This window comes from Cryptotermes secundus, unplaced genomic scaffold (genome assembly GCF_002891405.2).
Source record: "Cryptotermes secundus unplaced genomic scaffold, Csec_1.0 scaffold13, whole genome shotgun sequence".
NCBI classification, from domain to species: Eukaryota; Metazoa; Arthropoda; class Insecta; order Blattodea; family Kalotermitidae; genus Cryptotermes; species Cryptotermes secundus.
Window position 1 is genome coordinate 1,914,150 of NW_019734350.1, and position 25,903 is coordinate 1,940,052.

Consider the following 25,903-nt stretch of genomic DNA (forward strand, 5'->3'; position numbering starts at 1 on the left):
TTAGTTACCAAAATAGATCCAGCACTGTCCACAGAGGTTTAGAGAAACTGACGCACATTGAATGTTATGTCCATTCTGAATCCAGCCATCCACCTCACACAGAAATAAGAGTTGTTAAGAGCTTGTTCAGCAGGGCAGCTACCATTTGCCAAGAATGACATAATTTCCTTTGATGTTGAGAAGTTCAGATGTGATATGGCACTCAGTGATTATCTTCAGCATTTCCTAGAGTCTGTTACCAACAAATTTTGGGACAGAAGTCTGCCTTATATAAATAAAACATCCCTTGGCAATGTGGTCATTTGATATTAACAGAATATATATTCTGCTTAAAATTTATTTTTTGTTCAGGGGTCTTGACTAGCTCTTTTCAACACGCCCACATGAGTAGGGACGATACTTCCCTTATGCATGATGGAAACAGATATATTTCCATAATGTTATGTTAAAATATGGTAAAGACAATGGACAATGTACAAAATAAGTCATGTTTATATTTATATGAACAGCAGTAGTTCCTGAAAAAATGCATGTATATAGGTATGAGGAAATTTATTCTTGCAAATGTCAAACAAATATTGTGTACGTATTCTAATGGGTCATACTGAACTGTACTTTCCAAACCCTTCTACAATTTATCAGTGTTGTATTACTGTGGCTCATCATCCTGATTTGTTGAAGTGGCATGTCCTGATGTTCTTAATTAATTAATGCCTAAATGTTATATAAAATTATATTAAAAAAATCATATCAAAGAGAATGGAAACATATTTTTGGGCAAAGATATTAATGTGTGAAATGTGACAGGCAGCATTCTGCTTTATTTCCTATTATATGATTACATGTTCTATGCAAGAACATGCATCCCTTTCATGCTTAATGTATGTCGTTGCATTAATCTTGAAGGTACAGGTGAATATATAATGTTTTGTAACTAATGAATTCAGGATTCCCCACTGCATAGTTATTACTTGCACTTTACCGTTTTCAATCTTATTCCTTGACAGACAAGCAATTCACTTCAACAACAGATCACTTACTTATTACACAAAGATACCAAAATAGGCATTTAATGGACACTTTGTTTTACAAGCTGTTAGAGGAGAAAGATTCTCCAAACAGTGGAAGGACACAAACATACACGATACAATTATGATTGAGTTGTAACAATAAAATTGATAATTGTGGATTTCTAAGCTGATAGTTATCACATGTTATTGTTTGTATATTTTAGTTGTAATTTTGATGCACAGTACCATGTTTCTAGAACCAAGGCCTACATGTTCCTTTTAGGTTTTCAATATGTATGTGAATTTGGACTAAAACTTCTTTAAATGTGGGCATATCATAAGAGGCATAATGAAGGTCTCATTAGCTGTAATTCAGAACTGTGTTAACTGAATGTCTAGAACCATTCCTGCATTTTTGATGGAAACTCTACTCACATGGGAGGCTGTTCCACTCCTACTGCTTAAAACCACGGTAATACCCTTTCATGGGACTGTAATATTGTGAATACCCTGTCTGACAGCTTTGGGCATGTCCTTCAAGCAGCATGCCCATAGTAAGACATTTCATAAGCAACATATTGAAGTTATACTTGTTCTAAACTGTGATCCAAAGTATAGTCATGTGTGTAATGATCTAAATATCATTTATATTTATGCAATTTGTGCATAACTTGCTTTATCTCAAACTGTGTTAACCCTCTTAATTCGAATAATACGCTTTTCCCAACTGTTAATGTTGCATAGTTCCTCAATAAAAATGGACTTACTTTACTGTACATGCAAGTTCTTATATAGCTGACCCCATTTCTTGCTTCCTAATCTCTAGTTCATCCAGTTTTCTCTTCTTTGTTTTATACCAACTGCCTAACCTGGATCTGTCATATTTTTGTCATCCTGTAAGTATATCATTTCCACATTATTTGGTCACTTTAATAAAGACAGCTGTTGTTCATACACTATTAACAATAGTTTGTCAGTTGTGTCTTATCATATTTCCCTCTTCTTTTACAATGTGTAGAATGTACACTCTTCTTAAATAACTACTGAAAAAGAATTCACATATCAGATAAATGTCATTGCACAGGAACTTAGCAATGATACACATATCATGACATGTTACAATAACCCAGGCATTTCCATTTCGTCTCTTATTTGTAGTCAGAATTTAAAGTGTTTTTTTTTGTCAGGTGTCAGTTTAAAAATGACAAGAATCCAAAATAATTTGTGTGCATTAAATTCTGTGAATAGGTCAGAAGAGAGTCCAGAGTTAAAAATTAACAAGATTTACTATTCATGAAATGGCTGAAGAGTTAGGAATTTCCTACTACTGCTGTCAGGCCATTTCAGCTGTTTGAAAATGAGGCAAGATTCAGTCAAGTTTGCTCCCAAAGAGGCTGACAAAGGTAACTGCTTGCCTTGTGGCTTTTGGCTTGCTGAAATGGCTAAGAAAAATTCTAAAAACAAAATAACAGGAGGTGAAACATGGGTCTACAGTTGTCCTCTAAATTTACCAGTAATCCCCTTCCTTACCACAACCAAAAACTCCATATCAATTTCTCAGCAAAATGAAAAATACTGATTTTTATATTATCATTACAAATTGAGACTGAGAATTGCTTTCAGCATTGGCAGGACCACTGATTAGTTTTTAGCTTGCCACTGACCATATGGGGGTAAGGCAGTAATTTGTTAGGTAGGTTTCTTGCTTAGCCCTTCACAGTATCCCATCACCCTCCTCCATATTGAATACCTTGGATGATGGAGAGACACGAGATGTTCTATGTCTAAACAACACATCTACAAACATGAAATTCATATTTGGATGTAGTGGTGACCATAAAGCTGGCTGGCTCACTACAGAAAATATAAATTAGAAAACCTACACATGTGGCTCTATCTTTATGAAAAAACAGAAAAGAAAGAAAAACCATCACATCACAATAATGTGGTTATCATAATCATTAACCAGAGCAAGAGTATGTGACACGCAGTGTTGACAAAATCTGACGTTCAAGGTAAAAATTCAGACAAAATAGATGTAGTCTTGTTATGTGATAGATTTATTGAGGCCTTCATTTACAATCAATTACAACAGCTCACAATCAACCTACTGCCGAAGACTCGCTCCATTCTCATTCTCCTGTCTCAGTTCTCTTATAGCTTCTGAATTGACTCAGCATTCTCACTTGTCCTCCCTTCATAACTTCAGGAAGAACCGAACAGAGATCACAACCTCCAACAGTTCCTCTATTATTATGTGCTTATCTGTTGCTGTGTAAATGTGTTTAGCGAGCCGCTGCCTAGCACTGTCTCTACAATGCTTCTCTGACTGCACACTCAGGCATCATGTCTCACTGCTCCCTCTGTGAGGCTGTTTGTCCCAAATGGCCTATAGACATACTGCGTACAGGCAGAACGTGTTTTGTTCTATGTCCAAACAAAATGTTCAGACATGTCCATGGTTTATGCTAACTGTCTTACAGTGTATACACTTTTCCACCTTATTCTTCACTTCCACACTACATGTTTCAGCACTAATGTGCCATCCTCAGGTGTCTTTATGCACATTAAAATATTGTACTGCATGCCATGATGTCTTCATTCTAAAATGACTAAAATCCGTATTCGTCATATATGTCGATGAACTCTAAATAATAAAACTTTTCAGGATTCATCCTACGTCGCACTCAAACACGCGAATTACGCCAATCCTCTTTTATGTGAGCATTCTTCCTACATACATTCGTGTATCGTGTTCTGTGTTGTGTTTTGCTCCTGTTACTGCATGTGTTGTACTGCTGGATATTTAGTCATTTTAGAAAGAAGACATCATGGCATGCAGTACAATAGTTTCACGTGCATAAAGACACCTGAAGATGGCACATTAGTGCTGAAACATGTAGTGTGGAAGTGAAGAATAAGGTGGAAAAGTGTATACACTGTAAGACGGTTGGCATAAACCATGGACATGAATCAGTGAAACAGGACGCTAAAATATAACATGTTCAGACATCTTCGCATTGCTGAATGTACTGCGACTGGAATGGTGTAGCTATATATGTTTGAGGCTTTTATCACATCCATTTTGGAAGAAATGGGTCCCAGTTACATGTTGTTCCAACAGGACACAACACACCCACATTTCCACATGAAAGTGACTGACTTCTTAAATCAAGTTTCCTAATAGACTGGGAGGGACAGGCATATAAATTGACCACCTTGCTTCCCTGACTTTAATCCCCTTGATTTTCTCCTTTCGGAAGTATGCAAAGGATGTCATTTACCACCATTTCCTACAACGGTTACAACTTCGATGAAACTTACTGTAATAACACCTACATTCGTAGCCTTTTCTTGATTGATGGAATATTACAATAAACTGAACATACCACATGATGGGTCTAAGCTGGTCTAAGCGCACTACTTTGGTTCACCTCCTCTCAGCACAAATCGGCTTAGATTTATCAATATTCCCGTAAAGAAATATTCTGTCAAATTCATCACAATGTGAAAGATCGAAATACATACGACCCTTACAACACAATTTGTAACTTTACGGACCTACGGACACACAAACTTTACCGCCCGAAAGGATCCGTGACGTGAGCAGAGCGGCGCGCAAGGAGCGTAAGGGGCAGAAAGGGGTTAAGGGGTATCGATGGATGTCAGTTTATGTCGTGGTGTATGTTTCAGTCTTCATCGTCTTCATGTATTCATGAAGTTCATGAATAATCGTGCACAATGACTTCAGGTTGACGTAACTGGATTTGGAGCATCTTGCACAGATATTTTGTATCTTTCATTGAGTGTGGCAAGAGTGGAAAGTTTCAAGTATTATGTAAAAACCATTATACCGTGAATAACATCAGTTTTGTTAATTGGGCGTTTACAGGTTGAGTTTAGTCATTCTCTTGCATGTTAATAACCGTTAGGCCAAGCTAAGGGCAAAGGCCCTCATGCTTAAGGGTTTATAAACGTAGGCCATGCGAGTTTGGAATTCTGTTCATTTGGTTTTAGGTTATGTGTTAAATATATGATGGCTTTGAGCACATAAGATGGGAGCAGGTGCTGGAGTATAGTATATGGTATAATTAGAAGTGCTCAGTTATGTTGTCAGAAAGTGAATATCGTAAATGGCAAGCCATTTCAAGTCTGTCCTTAGTAGCTTTAATAGAAGAACAGTCTGGTATCCACCCTTCTTTGTCAGACTCCTTGCCACACAGGTGTGCCCTTTTCAGAGCTTCTACTTTATTATGCAGATCCAGATCCCTCGGTGTCCCCATCTATTTTTGTAAGTTATATAGGGAAGACTTTCTCAAAGGAGGAGCTGCTGGTTTTGTTTTCTGTGTGCACTGAGTTAAAAGAACTATATTTCCGCCACACAGCGTGAACACTGATGAAATTTAATTGCTTTTTCCAATTTATCGTTTTCTTTTTTCAATCTGTATTGTCATGTCTTAACAGTTTTAAAACTAAAATTACCTCTCTATCTCCAAAATGTTACAATTTGAGCCAAAGGTGTAAAACAGGTTGCTGATACCACACAATGTGACCTGATATATACCTGTATATACAGGATAATTAATAATACTAAGACCAGTTTCTGTAAGCTGTTATGACAATCTTCCCACAGTAGTGCAACATTTGCACTGTTTTCAAGAGTCAGTACTCAAATTCTGTTTACTTCTACCGTATTTTCCTGATTGTAAGACATGCCAAAATTGTAATGGCTGTAAGATAGCATAGAGTTTTTGTGTCTTATGCTCAAGAAGATGTGACATCTTGTGACCATAATATAATTTTATTTTACACATTAGCTGAAATGTTAATACAGTTCTTGTGTTTTATTCTTGTAGACAGAGGTATGATATTGAAAGAGGAAACATCAGATGGTTCCACCAAGGGAGAAGATGCAGAAGATAATGGTAACTTACTGTATTATGAGCAACATTTGACTAACACTTTGGTAACAAATCCAAAGGTTCAACACTACTAGCATCAGAGCATGTCAACATGATCTTGAGCCAGTTGCATTGATCTTCCAACCTCACAATCTATCTCTTAGAGTTCTGTCTTATGGAACTCTCTTACAAAGACCTCAGTGTGACAAAAAGAAAACAGCCTGTATTTATTTATTTCGTCTCTATAGATCATTGTTACATGATAGTGGACAAATCATTTACTGTACATTGGCTGATTACAATAAGAGAATAAAGTTACAATACTTAAAATTGTTTACAATAGATTACTGTAGATTACAATAGTTAAGATTTCATATAGTGTGAGGTGGAATCCATATTAGGTCCCCTCGGCACGTCGGCTTCCATATGTCCTATTGTACCTGTACTGGTGATAATGCTTATGGAGAATTTGATGGAATGAGGATACTGACCTAGAGAGCACTTTTAGATGCCATGGCAAGAATAGGCTGAGGTGTGGATCATCACAGAAACTTATTATGACTGGTGACATGGGAGAGACATAGGAGGAAGTGGTCTGGTCTCATAAAGTACCACTGTGGCATTTTGCTAGAGGGATTTACAAAAACAAATGATCCCTGGATGCTTGGTCTCCTAGCTATGATATGATATTTTTTAATTTAATTTATTCTTATATTCAAGTCGATCCAATTACAGGGTGAGAAACAAGTTAACAAGTTCACTGGGTATAGAATGTGTCAAGAATCGAAACAAATGTTCCAACCAGTCACTGGAACAAGTCAAAATAACATAATATAAAACATAGATAACACAGTCACTAAACATAATAAAATGTGACTACAACAAGACTTAAATACTAGATGAACACATATTAACCATTTATCTTATAAAATTCGTCCAGTTTATAGAAACAATGCATATGAAATAAATAAATAAATAATCAATAAACAATACAATGTCAAATGATGTGTGTTACATCTCTCACACATCAAAAGAAAAACTGTAAAAACATCTAACATGCATCAACAATAAATGGAATAAATAACTTCTCTCAGAAGTGTACTAAAATTATTATGGTAATAAATACATTCATAAATAAATTCATAAATCAAGAGATTTTATGTTAAAATAAATAAAAGTCATAGTAAGTATGTGTGCAGATCTAAAGTAGATGATTATTTATATATTTTTCATTAATAGGACTTGTCAAGGTTAATTTTAGATACTATTTATAAGAACAAAGGTCACCCCTTGTGTTCCATTCATAATATTCATTTAAAGAATAAAATGAAACAGCAAGAAGAAACTCTTTTAGAGCCTGTTTGAATTTATTAATATCATTTAATAGATTCCTGATGCCTTGTGGTAGATTATTGAATATCCTAATTCCTGAATAATACAACACCCCTCTGCACTTTAGCTAATTTATTAATAGGAAAATGTAAGTCAAAACCTTGTCTGATGTTAATGCTATGTATATCAGAATTAAATTTAAATATATCTGAATTCTTCACTACAAAAATTTAATACAGAAAATATATATTGAGAATATAAGGGCAGAATATTTAACTGCCTGAACAATGGATGACAAGAGTCCCCATTTCTTGCCTTCATAATAATTTTCACTATTCATTTTTTTATTTTGAAAATTAAATTACTATGAGTCGAATTGCCCCAAAATATTATTCCATATGACATAATGGAATGTACATATGCAAAATAAATCCTTAAACTCACCTGAGTCATAACTGCAGATAGGGTTCTAATAGAATAACTAGCCACATTCAGCTTAGTTACCAACTCCTTTATTTTATCTTTCCATGATAAGGCATTATCTATGATTAGTCCTAGAAATTTTGTATTACAAGTATATTTAATTTGAACATCCTTATAGCTTAAATTTATGTTTGGTGTAGTATTTACTTTTGATGAAAAATGCACATAGTTAGTTTTGTTAAAATTAAACGGTAACATTTGAACTCAGTACTTCCCATATGTATGAAACAGTGGTTCTAGTCACACTATGGAACTCTGTACATATTCAGATAACTGTGATTAATTGTGGTATAAATGCTTATGCAAGAAATAGGGTTTTAATTTAACTATGAAGCCATAACAACTGGGTTATCACCATATTCTCTGAACCAAACTTGTGTATTTCCTGGGTGAGGCAGGCATACAGATCTCCACAGTTGCTTCTTACAGAAGAGGGCAGAATGCTTTGTTGTAGATTACATGTATGCAAAGTTTAGTAATTTTTGTATAATAAAAGACTATGAGTATCTCCTCTTGCAATTTGTATTATAAAGAATATTTGTTTTTTTGTAAATGCTTCCACAAGTCATCTGCAGCTGGATTCCTGGAACTAATCTGAAAAAATTGTCAGAACAAGCCATGGGTTTTTCTTACTAAGTGGTCTTTCATTGAGATTGAAATATTCAGTGGACAAATAGATGAAGTTCCTATGCCGTGCTATGCTATACTATCCTGCTTGATTAGAACCCTTAAAAAGTAGATCAGGAGTGATCTGACATAGTAAATGCTAATTTTCATTTATTTAGAAGGTCTCATGTCAGATTCACACCTTCAACATAAAAGTGAATGCAGTATCTGCATGTGACATCATAATATCTTAAATTTTCAGTGTGATTTTTTTAACTTTTTCTGTTTCCAGATGCATATCGGATCTTTGCAGCCATTGCATACGCTGTAGTCCTCATTGTGATTGGGTTGCCACTCTGGTGGAAAACTACAGATGTGTATCGTGTTTCATTGCCTTATTCAAGAATTGCTGCTCTTGACAGCTTGGATGTGACCCTTGGGATGAACATCAGTATTTCAACTATAGACCCTGCTCGAGGAGGCAGATTGGTGGCAGATTTAAAAGACATATTTAAAACTTCAAGTAGGTGTTAAACAGTTCGTATAATTAATTATGTACTGACTGAAGTAAATATCATTCACTAGGACTTCTTTTGCTTTAGAATTGTTTCAGTTGACCTTCCTTGCATTGCCACTAGAAAAGAAGGATTTGGCTTCTGTGCATAGTCCTGAAGACTTAGAAAATGCTTCCTTGCAACCAAGAAAGCCAGGCGAATTGCTCCTCTTGGAGGTTCCAGGATTGTCAAGATTTACTGCAAACCATGTTCTGGCAGGCCTGAAGAGAACAGTTTATTTTTCATCTGAAACCAGTGAGTCAGAATGTAGGCATTCTGAGCTTTTGTCCAGTCATGTTTTGCAAATTCTGTCTGCACATTCATTCTTTCAGTCTCTCAGCTTCTTAATTATGCATAATAAACAAATGCATTCTTTATAGTTCTGCGTCTCTTATAGGTCTTAGTATTCATTACTGCAGATGAACAGAGCTAAACATCAATGCAGATGCTACAGCGCTTAGAGTCAGAAATTCAGTTATTTACAAACTAATCATCTGTGGGAACATTACATTACGTATGGGTATAATGTATTTTTTCTTATACTTAATTAATATTAATCAGTATTGAAAGAATTTTCAATAAATGTTCATACTTATAACATTAGATCATACTTTTTCACTTTTCATTAAATATTCACCTTATCAAAAAATATCTGAAATATATATCTGTTCCATATTTTGTCATGTATACAAATTTTTTGTTTGGTTTGCTATGTGTAACACATTTGATGAAGAATGACTTGAGCTCTGTATAGCATTTGTGTTTGACTTTTAAGGACCAATGTTAATTTTAGCTAATAATACTTGGTATATGTTATAATATCAGACTTCATTGAAACCATTGGATAGTTCTGTAGATGAAGCATGCAGACAGATGGACACGGCATACCAATTACGCATTAGTTTTGTGCACTGTATGCAAAGAGTACATGGAACTAAGCAAAACAACAGCTTTTATCTTTGAGTGATCTCACTGATTTTGGTAGTATCTCTAAGGTTGTTAATATTGGCGGCACCATAGGTCAAGCAGTTAGTCGCTGGCTTCCCACTGCAGTGGCCCGGGTTCGATCCCGGGGTCTGGCCAAGTGGGATTTGTGGTGGACAAAGTGGTGCTGGGGCAGGTTTTCTCCGAGTACTTTGGTTTCCCCTGCCAATCTTCATTCCACCCATTGCTTCACAATCATCCTCACCAATCATCTGGGGCTGGTACGATAGGCCAGAAGTGGCTGCACTACAAGGGACTTAGTCCCACCCCACTAGCAATAAAAAAAGGGGTTTTTAATACACATAGTTCTGGTTTTTTCTTCCCTCTGTCATATACTGCTTTATGTCCTCAGCTTATTTTTCTACGCTGAAAGTGGAGGCAGCAGGGTCCTCCAAAGCATTTTCTATCTACCACATTTCATGGCATCACACTTCAGAAGACTATAGTACTCTTTAATATTCACTGCTGTGAGAATCTGAGATTTCAAGACACGTGGGAAATGTTTGTATGGGTACGATTATCTGGGTATGATTTCCAAAGAACTTTGCTAGAGTATGTGTTATGTAGTGCAGCATTAAAGAAGTGTCTTTGTTACAGAGAGATATAACTCAGTATGTACTGTCATGATTTAGGGGTGTGTGACTACAGATGGAGCATAGATTGGTGAATGGATTTATTGACCACTTGTATATACCCCTCAGCACTGCACTTTACAGATCACTAACACACACACACACACAGACTAGTGTCCTCAATCTATTACACTCTCCACTAGCCCTTCCCTGGAAATGGCTTCTACTGAGGGAGATTCTTCACCTTCCCACACTCAGGCCCTCTTGTCACAGCCACCTGTACAGAACTCTTGTCAACTGACAACTAAACTAACTGGGTCCCAGGCTGGCAGCCATTTCACACCAACACCAACCTCATAGTCTTCTCTTCACAGGCTGACTTGCAACTGGACTGCCAACTGAACTCTCTCACTCACCAACTAGCTACTTCATGTCACTTCACTCAACTGAACTGCTGACAACTCTAACTCCAGAACTCCACTGACCCTGCTTATAACATTTTGACACAAACCACACAGAAGACACTGTTTGCATTGTTATAGTCCAACTGTTGCATGCCTGTCTGTCGCTGCGGGAACACATCTACTGATCAGTTGCCTAATGATAGCTCGGATATTGTTGATGTGTTAATTGGCTGTTACCAATCAATGTGAGTTCTTTCTCACGATCATTGCATAGCAACAGCTATACATGCTGGAACAAAAGTCAGTGAGATTCTTCCATATTTTCTGCTTGACTTCCTGTACAGAGCAGTAGACAGTATTGCTGTTAAACTGCATAAATATGTTGGACATGTAGGTGGATATGTGAGGTATGTCAACATTAAATGGCCTTGTATAGAGTACCATATTCCAAATACTGATCCTGATCACATCACTTTTTGGTATCTATAAGCTAATCAGATTAACTCATTGCGGATCGGCAATTTAAATATTTAAATCACCCTGGGGCCGCCATTATTAAACCTACTATCCTTACTTGTGCACTGTTCACTGTAAAAATTAATATAAAATCTCCTAATTACTTTTATGAACAAAAATTTTTGGAGAACACTTACCAATGCTCCTAGAAGTGCTTGAGAGTGTATATTTCTGGAAACATTCCCCTTTGTGGAGTGCCATCACACAGAACTTGCAATGTAGACAGTCATACTACATTTTTTCTTTTGTGAACTGTGCAAACACAGCATTGCCTAGAAGGATGCTTCCCCTTGAAATGTTCACTCTTCACAATTTTCACGGGGGTATGTTGAATTGAATTTATTTACATTCTATAAATCCTAAGCAGGTTAGTACCTTTGGATACAGAACAAGTCAAAAGGTTACATACATAAGTACAGGCAATTTTAGCTTAAAAATTAATATAACTTAATTTTACATCATTCTCTATTTACATTGAAGTATTCATCTAAAGAGTAGAAGGAATGAGCATGTAGATAATTCTTTAACTCTGATTTAAACTTTTTAGTATCATTGCCCAAGTTTTTAATACTTTGTGGCAGATTGTTGAACACTTTTATGCCAGTAAAGTAGACTCCTTTTTGATATACTGATAAAGTTGATGAGGGTAGGTGGAAGTTATATTTTTGTCTAGTATTCATGTTATAGACATCAGAATTTAATTTGAATTTATCTTTGTTGTAAACAACAAATAAGAGAAGCGATAATATGTATTGCGATTGAAGAGGTAGAATTTTTAATTTCTTAAATAATTCTCTACATGAATCTCTACTTCTACATCCTGTAATGATTCTAATTATATTCTTTTGTATTTTAAAAATTATTACACTATGTGAAGAGTTCCCCCAAAATATTAATCCATAGTTCATAATAGAATGAAAGTAGGCATGGTAAACCATCTTCAATGTTTCCTGTGACATAAAAGGCTTAATTGATCTCATCGCATAGCAAGCTGCATTTAATTTAGGTATAATTTGTTCAATATGTATTTTCCAAGACAGTGTACTGTCTACATGTATTCCAAGGAATTTTGTATCAAGTACTTTACAGATTAATTTGTTGGCATAACTGATGTCCAGATCAATTAGGTGGTTGTTTTTAGTTGTGAATGATATGTAATGGCTTTTATCAAAATTTAATGAGAGTAAATTGGCTTTGAACCATCTGTTTAAGGCTTCAAATACAATACAAATACAATACAATACAATTCAAATACAAATGTTTCTGCATATCACCCAAGAGTTGCCCTGGGTGGTCCACATTAAGCCTGCATGGGGTGGGAGTTGATGGGCCCGGTTGCACTAAGCCTGTGTCTGACTCTGGTTCTGCTGCCACCATCTGGTCTGTAACACAGGCCTTTGCCACATTCATCAGAAATGCTTTGTATTTCAATTTTGAATCAGGGTTTAGATTTTTTGCTGTCCCTGCAATCTTACTACCCGCATTTTCGTCAGAGCTACTGTCACTTTTACTGTCTGTGGCCACAATTCTCTGTTGTCCCCTGTCACTGCCACTGTCTGAGTCACCATCACTACGCGTCTCACAAGGCACGGCACGTAAGCTGGCTCATTGGAGAAGAATTTGTCCTTGATTCATATCCCACCACTAACTACTGGCTGGTACAAACAAATTGAAGAGAGGCAAAGCATTTTCCATTAGAGGGGGTTAAGAAAACAGCTAGGTCATGTTACTGAATACTAAGCAAACATTCTGGGATTTTATGGCTCAGTATCTATGCAGCTGCATGGCAAAATAGCAAGGTATAGTGTGTTGCAACCTAACGTGTCCTAAAATCACGATATCATGCGACCGGTCTGCCACATTTAAAAGCGAAAAGCATGCTATCATGCGACTGGTCCTTTAACTGTTAAGAACTTAACTACATAAGAAAATACACGTGTCTGTAAACTAGCAGTATGTTGTATCTGAACACATTTATGCTCACTCATGAGAAGTGGGTGGCCATATTTCTGGAGCTCTGGTTAGAAGAGTTGCGGAAAGATTATGAGGGGCTTGACTTGTAGCACATCTAGGAAAATGTAACACACATAGTCAAAACTATGGAAGGAAGCCATTTCGATCATGAAGGAATAGCTTTGAGATAGTATAAAAGTTGGCCTGAAGTAAGTGGACTGCAATAAAACATTCACCTGAGTTGGCTCAAGTGATGCACTTCTGATAGAGCAGGAGTGAACCATACGAGTAAGATTCCATAATACCAAGATAAAAGATAACGTCCTCATGCTTCATTAATTAAGCACTACACCATGAAGACATATGGGGGAATGGAGGTATAGCTTCACCATTCTTCACCTCAGCATTAGATGGAAGCAAGTGGTGAGGTTCACACCTGAGCTGCTTTACCCTGGGGAAAGAGCCTCCCTTTGGTACCCAGTGGATAGGAGGCTGATTGGGCACCAGAGGTGGTCTGGACAATGTGGAATAGAGAAAATCTTTTGCCCACATCAGGAATTGAACCCTAGCTATCCATCCTGTAGATCCTTGCTGTACCAGTCAGGCTATCCCTGTTCTATATAATACCAAGGTAGTGCCAGTTTATTTAAAACTGTTATGACTTATGCCATACTTTTTTTTTCTAGCGGCTGTAAAGTTAAGTGAAGTTTTGGAATCATGGTTGTTACAAGAAAAGTCACTAAGACAAACAGTGGCTGCCATGACAGCTCCTACAGAGACTGATCAAGATCGTTCAGGACGACGCAGAATGCCAACCGCTGCAGAGTATGATATCATGATCACAGTGGTAAATCCAGAACCTGAGAAATTGCATTTAAACTGGGATCTGCCTCAGGCTGTACAAGGTAATGAATTTTGTTGAGTCAGGTAAGTTTATAAAATATATTTTATATACCGTGACCTGTATGACCTTCAAAGTAGATTATTGCAGTTGCAACATTGCAGGATGTAGCAGGATAATGTACTGAGTTACCCCATATACAGTACACACCACAAGTTATGCACAAATCCAGTATGCAACAGTGTTTTGAAAAAGCCTTTTTAATTTCATTGTTAGTCAGATGGTGAATTTGCTATCACATGAAAAAATGGAAATACATAATTTCCAAAGGCATTGTCTCTTGTATGCAAACTAAAGCTCTCAGAATATCTGTAGCTTTAGCAAGTTTATTCACGTGTATATCAAGACAATGGAGAATGTCCAACATAATATTTGTATTATTTGTATAATTGTTGTAGTAGTTTTTATTGTTATCATTGTTTTCGTACTGTTCACTTAAGTTTATAATAATAATGTTCAGTGATTTAAAGTAGCGGTAGATAGTAACCGACAACAGTTTGAAAATGTACAGAGCACATTACTGGGCATTGGTGGTCCTAGACAGATGTAAACAAACATTCTGCTGTTGTCAGTGTATATAACTTCTCTTTATCATATAAAGTAAATTAAATTATTAGATTTGTCATTGACAAACACTGAATTATTTTTATGACATAACTGCTTACATTTGAAACTAATTCATGGTATAAGTGTTGTATATTTGTAAATAATAAAGTATTTAGCTTTCTATATAAATAACAGTAATATCTAAAGTTTGTTGTACTGAAAATTCCTCTATCAAATATTGGTATTCTGAGATATTGCTATGTTCTATATGCTTGGAGTTTCTCCTCTGCAAATTCAGTTTTGGGCTCTGAAATTTTCTCTCACACTCTTTGTTTGGGGGGTGGGGGGTCCAGAAGAGTATACCCTGGTGTATTGCTTCTATTCTGTAATGAAGATGAAGGCTGCATGTTCTGAAACATTGATACCTGTATCCCAGAAGACTGTAATCTTAATTACTTTGTCACTTGTAAATAGTAAAGGTTTGGATTTGTATTGTTTGATATTCTGTTACCTGTAGCATTAGCATACTTTTAGCCCTTTGGCAGCCAAGCTCAATTGAAGTACCTTCTAGAAACACCAAGGTTGCTTGTGGCTGAATTTAGTTGCACAGAGAAATGTTTAATATTGCTTTCAACTACCTTCAAATGACCAGGTAGAGAAAGCCTGTTCTTTCCTCTGAACATTGATATATCACACTTGATGCTCTCCATTGTCAGAAATGCTGTGCACAGGCATTAACGTCGAGTTGATCTTTTTAGTTGTGGCAGTTTTAACCAAATTATGCCAAGCTGATATAAATAACTGGAAGCAAGTAGAGCATTAATTCCAATTTCATTAATGTTTGGCTTATAGACTACTTGGAACCATTGCTGCAAGAGCTGTCACTGCTTGCAGCCTATGCTGTCAAGTCACAATGGCTCTATTTTGTTACACTGAATGTTCAGCCGAAGCTAGTAACAGAAACCTCAGGGTCAGGGTATCAACACTATGCTCTTGCAGAAGATATATTGCCACAGATCATAACACCTTTGGAGAAGAAACTCGGTATGTTGTTTTCTGTATTCCTGTACTCATGTATGGCTCTTAAGGCTTTTTTTTTTCTCCTGAAAAGGTTACATCTCTTTAACTTTACTTGTCTCACTGAGTGTTGTGAATTGGTTTTGTTTGCCAGAGGTGTGAGATCTTATGCAGCATTTCTAAATACAGGGGAAACTTCCTCAATAATTTGCATTAACGAATTGAATTTATAATTGTATGCTGTCAGTCTTCTCATGGTAGGAGGTTGAAGTGGGCAGCATGTTAATATGCTTAATAATAATAAAAATATACAGAATTTAGTTTGGAAAACTTTGTATGAAGCTGCTTTGTAGGAGACTCAGGCACAGGTGGGAAAATGATATGAAACTGGATTGTAAGGAACTGTATCATGAGAACCTGTCCTGGTCTGCTTAGGGTAGGCTGTAACAGTGGACTTATGGCAGTGAACCTTTGGCTTCCATAACAGATTGACGAAGACATTGCAAGTACAGTAAGCCCTCATTACAATGGATCCTAATATAATGGGTTTTGGATATACCAGACAGAATATGGCTGTGTACAGTTGTGAATTTTTACAGATATTGAGACAGTAAGAAGGTTTTGTATTTAGAAAACTATGTGAAATAAAAGAGAATCCAAATATAAGATTCTTCATATAATCACATTGTGTGTTTCTGTGCGTATTGCATTCACTTCCGTGAACACCCCTTCACTCATTTCTAGTGGACATCAATGATAACAGGCACCCTGTGCCCCCTATTAATCTGTTATAAAGAGGGTTTAATGCACTTTTTCTTATACATTTGACCTTGGCTGTTACTTTTGAAACAAGCTTGTTTTTTTGTAAATCAGTTTTATACAGACATACATTACATGTGTATCTTTATGCTGTCACTTTAATTAGTGACACATTAGAGATCAAAGATTACAAGACCGTGACTTGCATACAGAATGTAATATTGAATGTTGTTCTGTGATACACTGGAAATCTGGAGAATTCATGTAAAGGGTGGATAATTAAAACCATATCTTTGTTAATTACAGCATCTCATGTGTCACGGAACCCTTGTCTTAACTTCATTGTATATATACCTCCATGTGAAGCAGCCCCTCTCCACATTTATAGACGACAGGGCATGAGGGTGAAAGGTGGAGTAGATGCATTTCTGTCCCCCCGTTGGGGAGGCATAGTAATCCACAACCCATCCAGCCTGATATGCCATAACACATCTGTTCCTGAACCAAAGGAATATTCACCGGACACTGCTGCTATCATGGGAATTTTTCTTGCCCAGTTGAGATTGCTTATGGGAATCCCAGAACTGGTAATTAATTAATTAATGTATGGCATTGTATCCCATTTTTGCTGTCTCTGATGGTACAATTTATTTGAAGCCTAAAACAGGCTTTTCATAAGACTTGAGGAAGAATATATATTCAGAAAATTTTGAACCTACTTTAAAGAACATACATGCAAAGTGATTCATTGCAATGCCTGCAATATTATTATAGGTACTGTAGCTTGCACTATACCAGCTGCCATATGGTTAGCTGCACGGGAAGGAATTGCATTCTAGCTCCTGTATTGAATAACCTTGCATCTGCATTGTATTATTTTATTGTAAAGATATTGTGATTTTTTAAGCAGCTATTAAAAAGCTGTCCTGAAATATTCAGCAACATTTCCCAGTGTGTAAGAAAGACCTATAAATAATGTGGTTTATTTCTTTGAACTTCAGAATCATGTTTTTCCAAGAAATAAAAACCACTGTTCATATATGAAGAATGTGATGGTCATTGCCTGGTCATTATTGGTTCATCAAACACAGTTCATAGAGTCAGATGTCACTGAATTTTCTGTGGTGTGCTAGTTCACTGTACTTCTGAAAATGCACACAGCTTGGGCAGGGACTCCAAAATGCAGTTCTCAGAGCTTTAAAATTTGTGTTGTTAGCACATGGTTTGGATTGTGCGTCAGGCACACACCATTTTATTTAAAAAATAAGGCTCTTTTACTTTTGCTAAAATGCATGGGACTGCCCACATTACATCTTGCATAAAATAAGCTACTGTAAGCTTCGCAATGAATTGCTCTGTATGAACATATGAATTACATTAATTCGTTCAGCAGCAATAATGTTACATTATTTTTCATTTTCGTATCTCTTTGTTGACCCCAGAGCTATAGTACGGCCATAGGATTAGGTCAATTGAAAAATCCAATGACCTCATCAGGAATCGAATACATGGCCTTCTGGCTTGTAGCATAATGCTAAATATTGCCATACTCACATTAATTTTTCTCTTTAATCTTAGTCTTGTATTGTGGTTTATGTAATTTGAAGTTGTGTGATGAACTCAAAGTTTTATATATTTCAGCCATTGTCGGATACTACGAGTACCCATTAGAATGATAGTTTACAAATTCTATAAATTGTTATCATATCAGGGTTGCACTGTATATGTTTTAACACAATATAAATGTAGCATGTTCTGATTTCCATTATCTTATTTAAATGTCAAAAGGTTTACAATTATATGTAAACTGTTGAATAACCAACATCACATGCCTAATGTGTACCATCATTAATTATAGAGGTAGTTCGTTTAATTATTTCTCATAACTGTCGAGATTTATTAGTAATGTTTATAATATTAATAAGAAGATGGAAGAATGATTAGAATTATGTAATTGTCAAAACATAAGTGAAATTAAGTGATCTTTGAGATGCAGGAGAACTGGAGCTGAGAACAGGTAAACAATTTTTCAGCTAATAGGACAGATATTCCAGTTTCATAGAATTTTTTGTAGCTGTGTAAAGTGCCAGTTTTTAAAGCAAGTAAAATGCCAGTTAATTAATAAATGAAAGTCAGTACTATGTCTAATAAAGTACTTTGTAATTTGCTCGTGCCTCACACACGATGAACACAAATGATCTTTACAGTTTCAGAAATGTATTTTGAAGCAGTCATGCAAGATACAACACCTGAACATTTAGGTATCGAACTAAACTGTCAAAGTTTATTTTACCACTTAAAGGTGTACAATGTTATATTTTAGCGTCCTGTTGCATTGATTCACTTTTATTATGTGTATTTGTACCAACCATCTTACATTGCACACAATTTCACCTTTCTCTTCACTACATGTTTCGGCACTAATGTGCCATCTTCAGGTGTGGTTTTGTTTACGTCAAACCATTGCACTGTATGCCATCATGTCTCCTTTATAAAATGATTAAAATGTAAATATGTCATGTATAATAATAAAATTTATATATTAAAACTTTTCAAGATTTATCATCTATACGTCACACTTCAAATTTGTGAGTTACGTCAATCCTCTCCTATGGGAGTACTCTTCCTATATTCTTGTGTATATTGTGTCCTTCCTTTGTGACTGCATGTGTTGTATTGCTGGATAGCCACACCTGAAGATGGCACGTTAGTGCCGAAACATGTAGTGAAGAGAAAGGTGAAATTGTGTGCACTGTAAGACGGTTGGTACAAATACACATCATGAAGGTGTACAGTGTCTACACTGTTGGTAACTGTACACATGAAGTTGGTATTTCAGTTTGAGCTGTACATTTGCAGCAAAAGGAACTTTACGCAAACAACCTGTCTTGCATAACTGACTGTAAGAGGCATATGTAAATGGCTTTGGAGGTGGATCAACTTCAAATTTGATCTGATAGAATCATTGTTCTCATTTCGCACATTTTGTTTTATTAAACAACAGGACACACTTCATTTTTTGCAGAGGTGTCGCCATTTTCTTGCCTGCAGTAATCATGACAGCAGATCATTGCACATAATGTGTACATTTTGATTCAGAACTTTAACAGTTGAAATCTAATGTCTGAGAGTTTGGAAATATTTTCTTTTCCTATTGTTTCATAATAAATTTTCAAAATTGTAAAGATCATTTGTGCTTACCCTATATTATATATATATATATATATATATTTGTGTGTGTATGTACAGTGTATACGTAATCATTCTGGTAGCCACAACTTTGAATCTTAGGTAAATGCACAATGAGAAATTAATTACATTTTGGCTTAAGATATATGAATGGAGATGCAGTGTGTAAAACATCATTCATAAACAAAATAGCTGTAGTGGATAGAGATGAAATTTATTGGGAACATTAGCAGGAAGCCATTCAATGAACTATAAGGGGATCCATCATAATTCACAGTCCCAAGTTCATGGTAAATAGTATCAGTTAATACTGTATTTGTAGCAGAGAAGTTCTCAGTTCTAGCCTTTCTGGCCTCTTGAAGGAATCGTTTTGTTCCCTTTCAGTGACATGGAACATTTATTTGAGAAGAGAAAGGGCTAGGAGCCATTTCTGTCTTGTGTTTGACTTTTGTGATGATACTGATATTGTTATATAGTCATAGTCATACATGTCTTTATAATTTAATTTTACACATGAGTGTTGCCTGTTTGTTTAGAAAGAAATATCAAGAGTAGGTCAGCTTCCATTATCAACAGTGAGCTTACGTCAGTGGGAATTTGACGCTTTGCTCAGAGTGAGAACTTTGGAACAGCTCACTTCTGCCAAGCTGACACTTCAGGTAAATATGAAGCATTGAAAAATAAGAGTGATTAATAAAGTGTTCCGTGTATGAACATGATCATGTAGGAACTTGGGGATAATTCATAAAAGAAGAATACTTATGACTTCTCTGATCATAAGAATAGGTTTTTGCTCTTATGGCAGCAGTGTTGAAATGTGTAGCAGAATAATGCAAATTGGCAAGGAACTCTTCACATCGCAAGTTAAGCATATGGCTAGTAGGAAACTACATTTTGGAGGAGGCCTCTTTGATGTTGTCAGCCTGAGGTGGTAGATCTGCTTTACATGAAGGAATGGAAATACGTATTAGCTGTGTAATATAATGTGGAGACATTTATTCTATACAGACTGAAGCTTTCAAAATGATTGTAGCATCTGCACTTTTCACTCGCTATCGAACTTGCATTTATCTCACAACTTTTGTTCTTGAAAGAATTAAACACATAACAAAACAGTTTTTTTTTTATCTTTTACAGTTGCTTCACAGTTGTCATTCCCACACTTATCAGTTCACAGAGCACTTGGGCATCATGGTGCTGTCTATGGAACATCATGAAAAATAAATTTTATTACCCTGTCATTTGATCTAGGAACAATGTTAGTACATAGGTAGGTCAATAAGTAAGTTACAAATGGATATATAACTTAAACAAATAAGAGTACTGATTTGAAAAACGCTTTTATTCCTCAACATAATCTCCCTATACATTGAAGCACTTGTCCCATCGTTTCACAAGCCCCTGAAAGCCAGCAGCATAAACTTCTTTGGGCTGCTCTTGGACTTCCCTTTCTACAGCTTCATCATCGGGAAAATGTTCAGCCGAAAGTTGATGTTTAAGAGGGCCGAACAAATGGAAGTTGCTTAGAGCAAGGTCAGGGCTATATGGAGGATGCTTGAGGACTTCCCACTTGAAATTACCCNTGTAGTTGAAATTATAGAATCACATTGTACTATGGCCTGTGCAACTCAACAAATTAATAATGGCAGCAGTAATTATATCCCAATTAGCAGGGACAAAATATAATAAATAAATAATAAAATGAACCTGCTTATCAAATTTAATGTGATAGATGAGCGTGATAGTCTGAGCAAAAGTCCTTGATATTAGATGTGTTATTTGACAGTTGAAAGTACACATTAACTTTGCATGAAGCCTCTTTCCGTGATTTGTACTTCAGCCCATTGAAGGAAGCAGCCTGTTACAGCACAAAATACTCTGAACACCATTGTGATATTGTAACTTTTAAATAGATGAGAACTGTAGAATATAATTGAATTTACCTGCTAATTTCAAAGTAAAGAAAATAAAAATTAACATACATGTAAACCTGCTGCTACACTAATTGTGATTGGCTCTTTTGCTGATACAAAATATCGTATCCTTGGTTGACATTACAAGAGTACTCAGCAGTGTGTGTCAGATGTCTCAGTTTGACCATTGGAAAAGCAAATTATTGTTGAGCTTCCAGGTAATTATTGAACTACATTGAAATGTAATGAACAGTTACCTGTAAAAATTGCCTATGTATTGTGATAATGACGCAGTTGCCACAGGTGGAATTAGCTGAAACCTATACAGATGGAGTGCTTTTATATAATAGATTGGCAGTAAAATGTAAAATTGAGAAATGTATGTCTCTTTATTTTTCTGAAAATTGGGAAAAGACCACCACTGCTCTGTTTCAGATGCAGAACACTGGTATTCTAGGAACATATTTTGGGAGCCACTGTTTTGCAAAATTACTGTTAGCCATTGTCTAACAACCCGCAGTTCATATCACCACAGTAACAAAAAGGAGAACTGTTTGCAGTCTTTTATAGCATACTGGCATGACCATATTATAAAATGAGAGAATAATTGTAGAACTGATACATTGAATGAGCAGGGTAATGGCAATTTTTAAAAAAATAAGATATTGTTAAAGCACATTTCAAATTTGTAACAAAATTAGTAAACTGTTAGTGGGTTTTATTACCATCTTATAGAATAAATCTATGTAACAGTCAAGTTTGAGAAAACAGTAACTAAAATTTTTGGCTTCATATTGCTGTTGCTTCTAGAAGTACAATCCCACAGAAACTTATTACGTAAATTTTTGTTACTGCACGCCCATTGGCAGTTACTTTTCATCCAGAAGAGTAAGGTTTATATCTAATCAAGGTACAGTTAGGTCTTCATTCACTTGTTTATTATATTTCAAGCATATGACATTGGAACTTGTCAGGACCCAATATGAAATAGCAGATAAGTGCTAAGTATACAGGGTGCTTCATTTCATGCTTAAACTTAACCTTTGTAATGAATAATGTCACAGTGAAGTGAAATGAAGTGAAGAGTATGATAATTATTATTAAACTACAGTATGTACACCTGTCTATGACTTCCTGTTTTAGCTCAGTACAGATCTTTAACATACAAGAAATTGTTCAGTAATTTGTACTAAAGATACTTATAAACTGCATCGCATTGATGGCAGGGAGAGTAAGATATAACAGAAGTAATAGAAAGAATTGGGGTGGAGCAGCCATATTACTATATTTTATAAGAGTGAACTCACGTGTAAGAAGATTGCAGTTTATGACATACTGGATGCTTATATATGCAGTTAAATACCTAATAAATGTATATTACATGGTAGTCTATGGAAGGAAAGGAAATTTGCTTTTAGAATTTGTTATTACTTTAATATCTAACAGCAATTTTCATATGTTTCCTTCTTTTACAGTCTCTGTCACAACTTCTTGGTGAAATCAGCAACATTGTTATTAATGATGCTGTTGGTAGCTCTATATACCGAGCTGTGAACTGTGTTGAACATGCTGCTGATTTGCTGAAAACTGGACAGTTGGATCAAGCATTTAATGAATCCAAAGAAGCATTTTTGTCTGCTGAAGCTGCATTTACAGATCCATCACTTCTGGCATTGCTGTATTTCCCTGATGATCAAAAGTATGTCAATAATGTACTTATTTATTAATAGATTATGTACCTCATGTACAGTACAAGACTCTAATCTTGAGAGTTGCTAGGAATGCAGGAAGTCAGAACCATTAAAGGCATGATAGTAGCATGGATCAGCAATTATTACATGAGCCAAAACAGTTGCATTAGTTTGGTCCTGAGGAGCCCTACACAAGTACACTGATGGCCAGTACATTCTGAACTGATGCTATACACAGTAGGTATGTCTGTTTCCATCCCTTCCCTCTTTGACAGTACCTTCATCCCTCACCCCTCAAATGTCATGAGTAGAGTCTCTACCAGTACCTGGATGACTGGGGTTTGATTCCCTGTAAGGGCAAGATTTTTCTCTTGTCCATAGAATCCATACAGACTCTGGGGCCCACTAAACCTCCTGTCTAACAGGTAAGGTGACTGTTTCCCCAGGGGTAGAGCAGCAAGGGCATGAAGCTGACCACTCACCTCCATCTGGTTCCGAGGTAAAAAATGGTGGAGCTGCACTTTCACTGTCCCCTATGTCTTCATAGTGTGGTGCTGAATTAATAAGCACAGGGAAAACTTTACCTCACCTCATCCAAGGCTTTTTTTGTCCTGGAACAACATACCATGCTTATGTTTTACAAAAGGCACTAGCAGAAACACATTAATATGACAGCATGTAACAACATTTTTCTTTGCATAGTCTCAGATTAATGAAGGTTTCTACAATCTCAGATCATAGGAAATGGCCATTGTTAAGCTGTTTCATCACATTTCAGGTATGCTGTATATATACCACTGTTCCTGCCAGTAATGATTCCAGTCATTCTGTCACTGAAAAGTATTCACGCCTGGTTGTTTGGCAGAATGAATTTTAAAACCAAGCTGAAGGAAGACTGAGTCAACCCTTAGCAGTGTTAAGGTACATGAGTCATGGCTGTATAATGATGGACTCTCACTAATGGAATTTAGGTTGAGTAACATTATGTTGTAGATGTGTGAAAACTGCATAGCTTATGTATTTCTCTGAATTTTTATTACTACACCAAAATTTCAGTTCTCCGTGGGATGAATGGATACTGTAGTGGATACTGTGATTGATCTGCCGTTCAGCAATTTTGTCTCTTAGAAAGGACCATCAAGAAATTACGCTGATATACAGTTTTAGGTGGAATGAAGGCATCTTAGGCCTAGCGCACACATGCAATTTTTAGTTGGCCGATAGTTGTGCACGATTGTGGAGGCCCAATGACTGTCGAGGGATGTGCGCACACATACAATTTCGAGTTGTCCACAACTACGCCAGTGAGCAGTCGGTCAGTCGCAGCATGGATGTGTATGATACAACAGTAGTGTGTGCATTATTAAGATTAAGGAAATTTGGAAACGGGAGTATTGGGTTCACCCTATTTATAGCGAACGTCTGTTAAAAGGAAAATTTTACACATTGTACCATGAACTGAGACAGTACCCATCAGAATTTTTCGATTATTGCAGAATGAGTGTTCATAGTTTTGATGAATTGTTGCTTCTTCTGAAACCTCATACTTGTACAAGAATACAAGATGGAGATTGGAGTTTAATAGATCTAGAATTATTATTGGAAACACAGATAAAGTAAAGGTATTCCTGTAACAGGCAGTGGAGGCCCGTAGGATTGGGAGATGTTGAGCTTCCCACATTTTCTCTAGACAACCTGCTCATAGATGGTGGTAAGGTTGTCAGCCCTACGCACAGGCCGCCCTTTACTGCCAAAAATATTCCTAGTACTCATTTCCGTTAAGAGGCTGAGTTGACCACGGGGCCTTAGTGAGGCTGGAAGGATTGGGTAAATTGAAAAAAATCCAGTGACCTCATCGGGATTCGATCCTGCGACCTTACAGCTTGTAGCATAGTGCCTCAACCAACTACACTACCGCATGCCCCATTGCAAACACAAAGCATACAAAAATAGTATTTTTCTCTTACATAACGTTAAGGGTACGATCACTTTTATGTAAGTTATTAGACTCATTACACTTCAGTAAGAATTGTCAACGGAATAAAAAATTGATCATGCTAGAACTACTGTATATGCAGACCATTCCAGTTTTCAATCAAACCGGTTCACACCTCTTCCCACAACTTTTTTTTTATGATTAGTATCAGAATATTCTTTACGTAATTTTAAATAAAGAGCTGGCTGCTTCTCCACTTCTACTATAAGTTTTTCAGTGCTTTGATCCCACATGTTGCAACTAGAGGAACTAGAGTGAGCACAAGGACAGGCAGGATAAAGACACAACTTGTTTGCTGAAGGTCAAATTGTGCCCGATTTCCAGTTTTATGTGTGCGCACTCCCATAACAGCTCATGTACACTGGCGTTATCACCAACAGTTGGGTCGGCGGGCAGTTGAGGTAGAACCCAACTGCTCACCAGCTGTTGGAACAACTATCGTGATATATGCGCACTCCCATTAAACCCAATGTTTCTTGGTGACATGCCCAACTATCAGCCAACTAAAAATTGCATGTGTGCGCTAGGTCTTATCAACATTGTGATCAGGCTTCCTGTCCTCATCCATTGTCCAGG

The 25,903-nt window shown here is 36.4% G+C and overlaps 1 protein-coding gene and 1 long non-coding RNA gene across 6 annotated transcripts; one reads left to right on the forward strand and one right to left on the reverse strand.

Moving 5' to 3' along the window:
• Positions 1–1,429: 1,429 nt before the first annotated feature.
• LOC117282648 lies at positions 1,430–4,619 on the reverse strand. The gene is made up of 2 exons (XR_004513471.1): positions 4,400–4,619; positions 1,430–2,050 (listed from the first exon to the last, which is right to left on the reverse strand). It is a non-coding gene; the product is annotated as an uncharacterized LOC117282648 (long non-coding RNA).
• On the forward strand, positions 4,616–24,943 carry LOC111868751 (GPI transamidase component PIG-S). 5 transcript variants are annotated; one of them, XM_023859690.2, is made up of 11 exons: positions 4,616–4,692; positions 5,867–5,935; positions 8,625–8,855; positions 8,935–9,153; positions 14,002–14,220; positions 15,615–15,806; positions 16,845–17,125; positions 20,264–20,386; positions 23,116–23,339; positions 24,110–24,252; positions 24,388–24,943. In XM_023859690.2, the coding sequence occupies exons 1-10, from the start codon at positions 4,683–4,685 to the stop codon at positions 24,228–24,230; spliced, it is 1,689 nt and encodes a 562-aa protein (XP_023715458.1). In that variant the 5' UTR covers positions 4,616–4,682; the 3' UTR covers positions 24,231–24,252; positions 24,388–24,943. The 5 variants fall into 5 exon arrangements, with proteins under 5 accessions (XP_023715458.1, XP_033609044.1, XP_023715457.1 ...); XM_033753153.1 differs by having other exon boundaries at positions 4,642–4,824; positions 5,865–5,935; XM_023859689.2 differs by having other exon boundaries at positions 4,642–4,761.
• Positions 24,944–25,903: the final 960 nt, after the last annotated feature.

What these genes read in the sequence shown, in the direction of transcription:
- LOC111868751 (XM_023859690.2), top strand. An exon ending in AGAAGATGCAGAAGATAATG is followed by an intron (nt 5,936 to 8,624) that starts GTAACTTACTGT and finishes TTCTGTTTCCAG; the next exon opens with ATGCATATCGGATCTTTGCA. An exon ending in TATTTCCCTGATGATCAAAA is followed by an intron (nt 23,340 to 24,109) that starts GTATGTCAATAA and finishes ATCACATTTCAG; the next exon opens with GTATGCTGTATATATACCAC.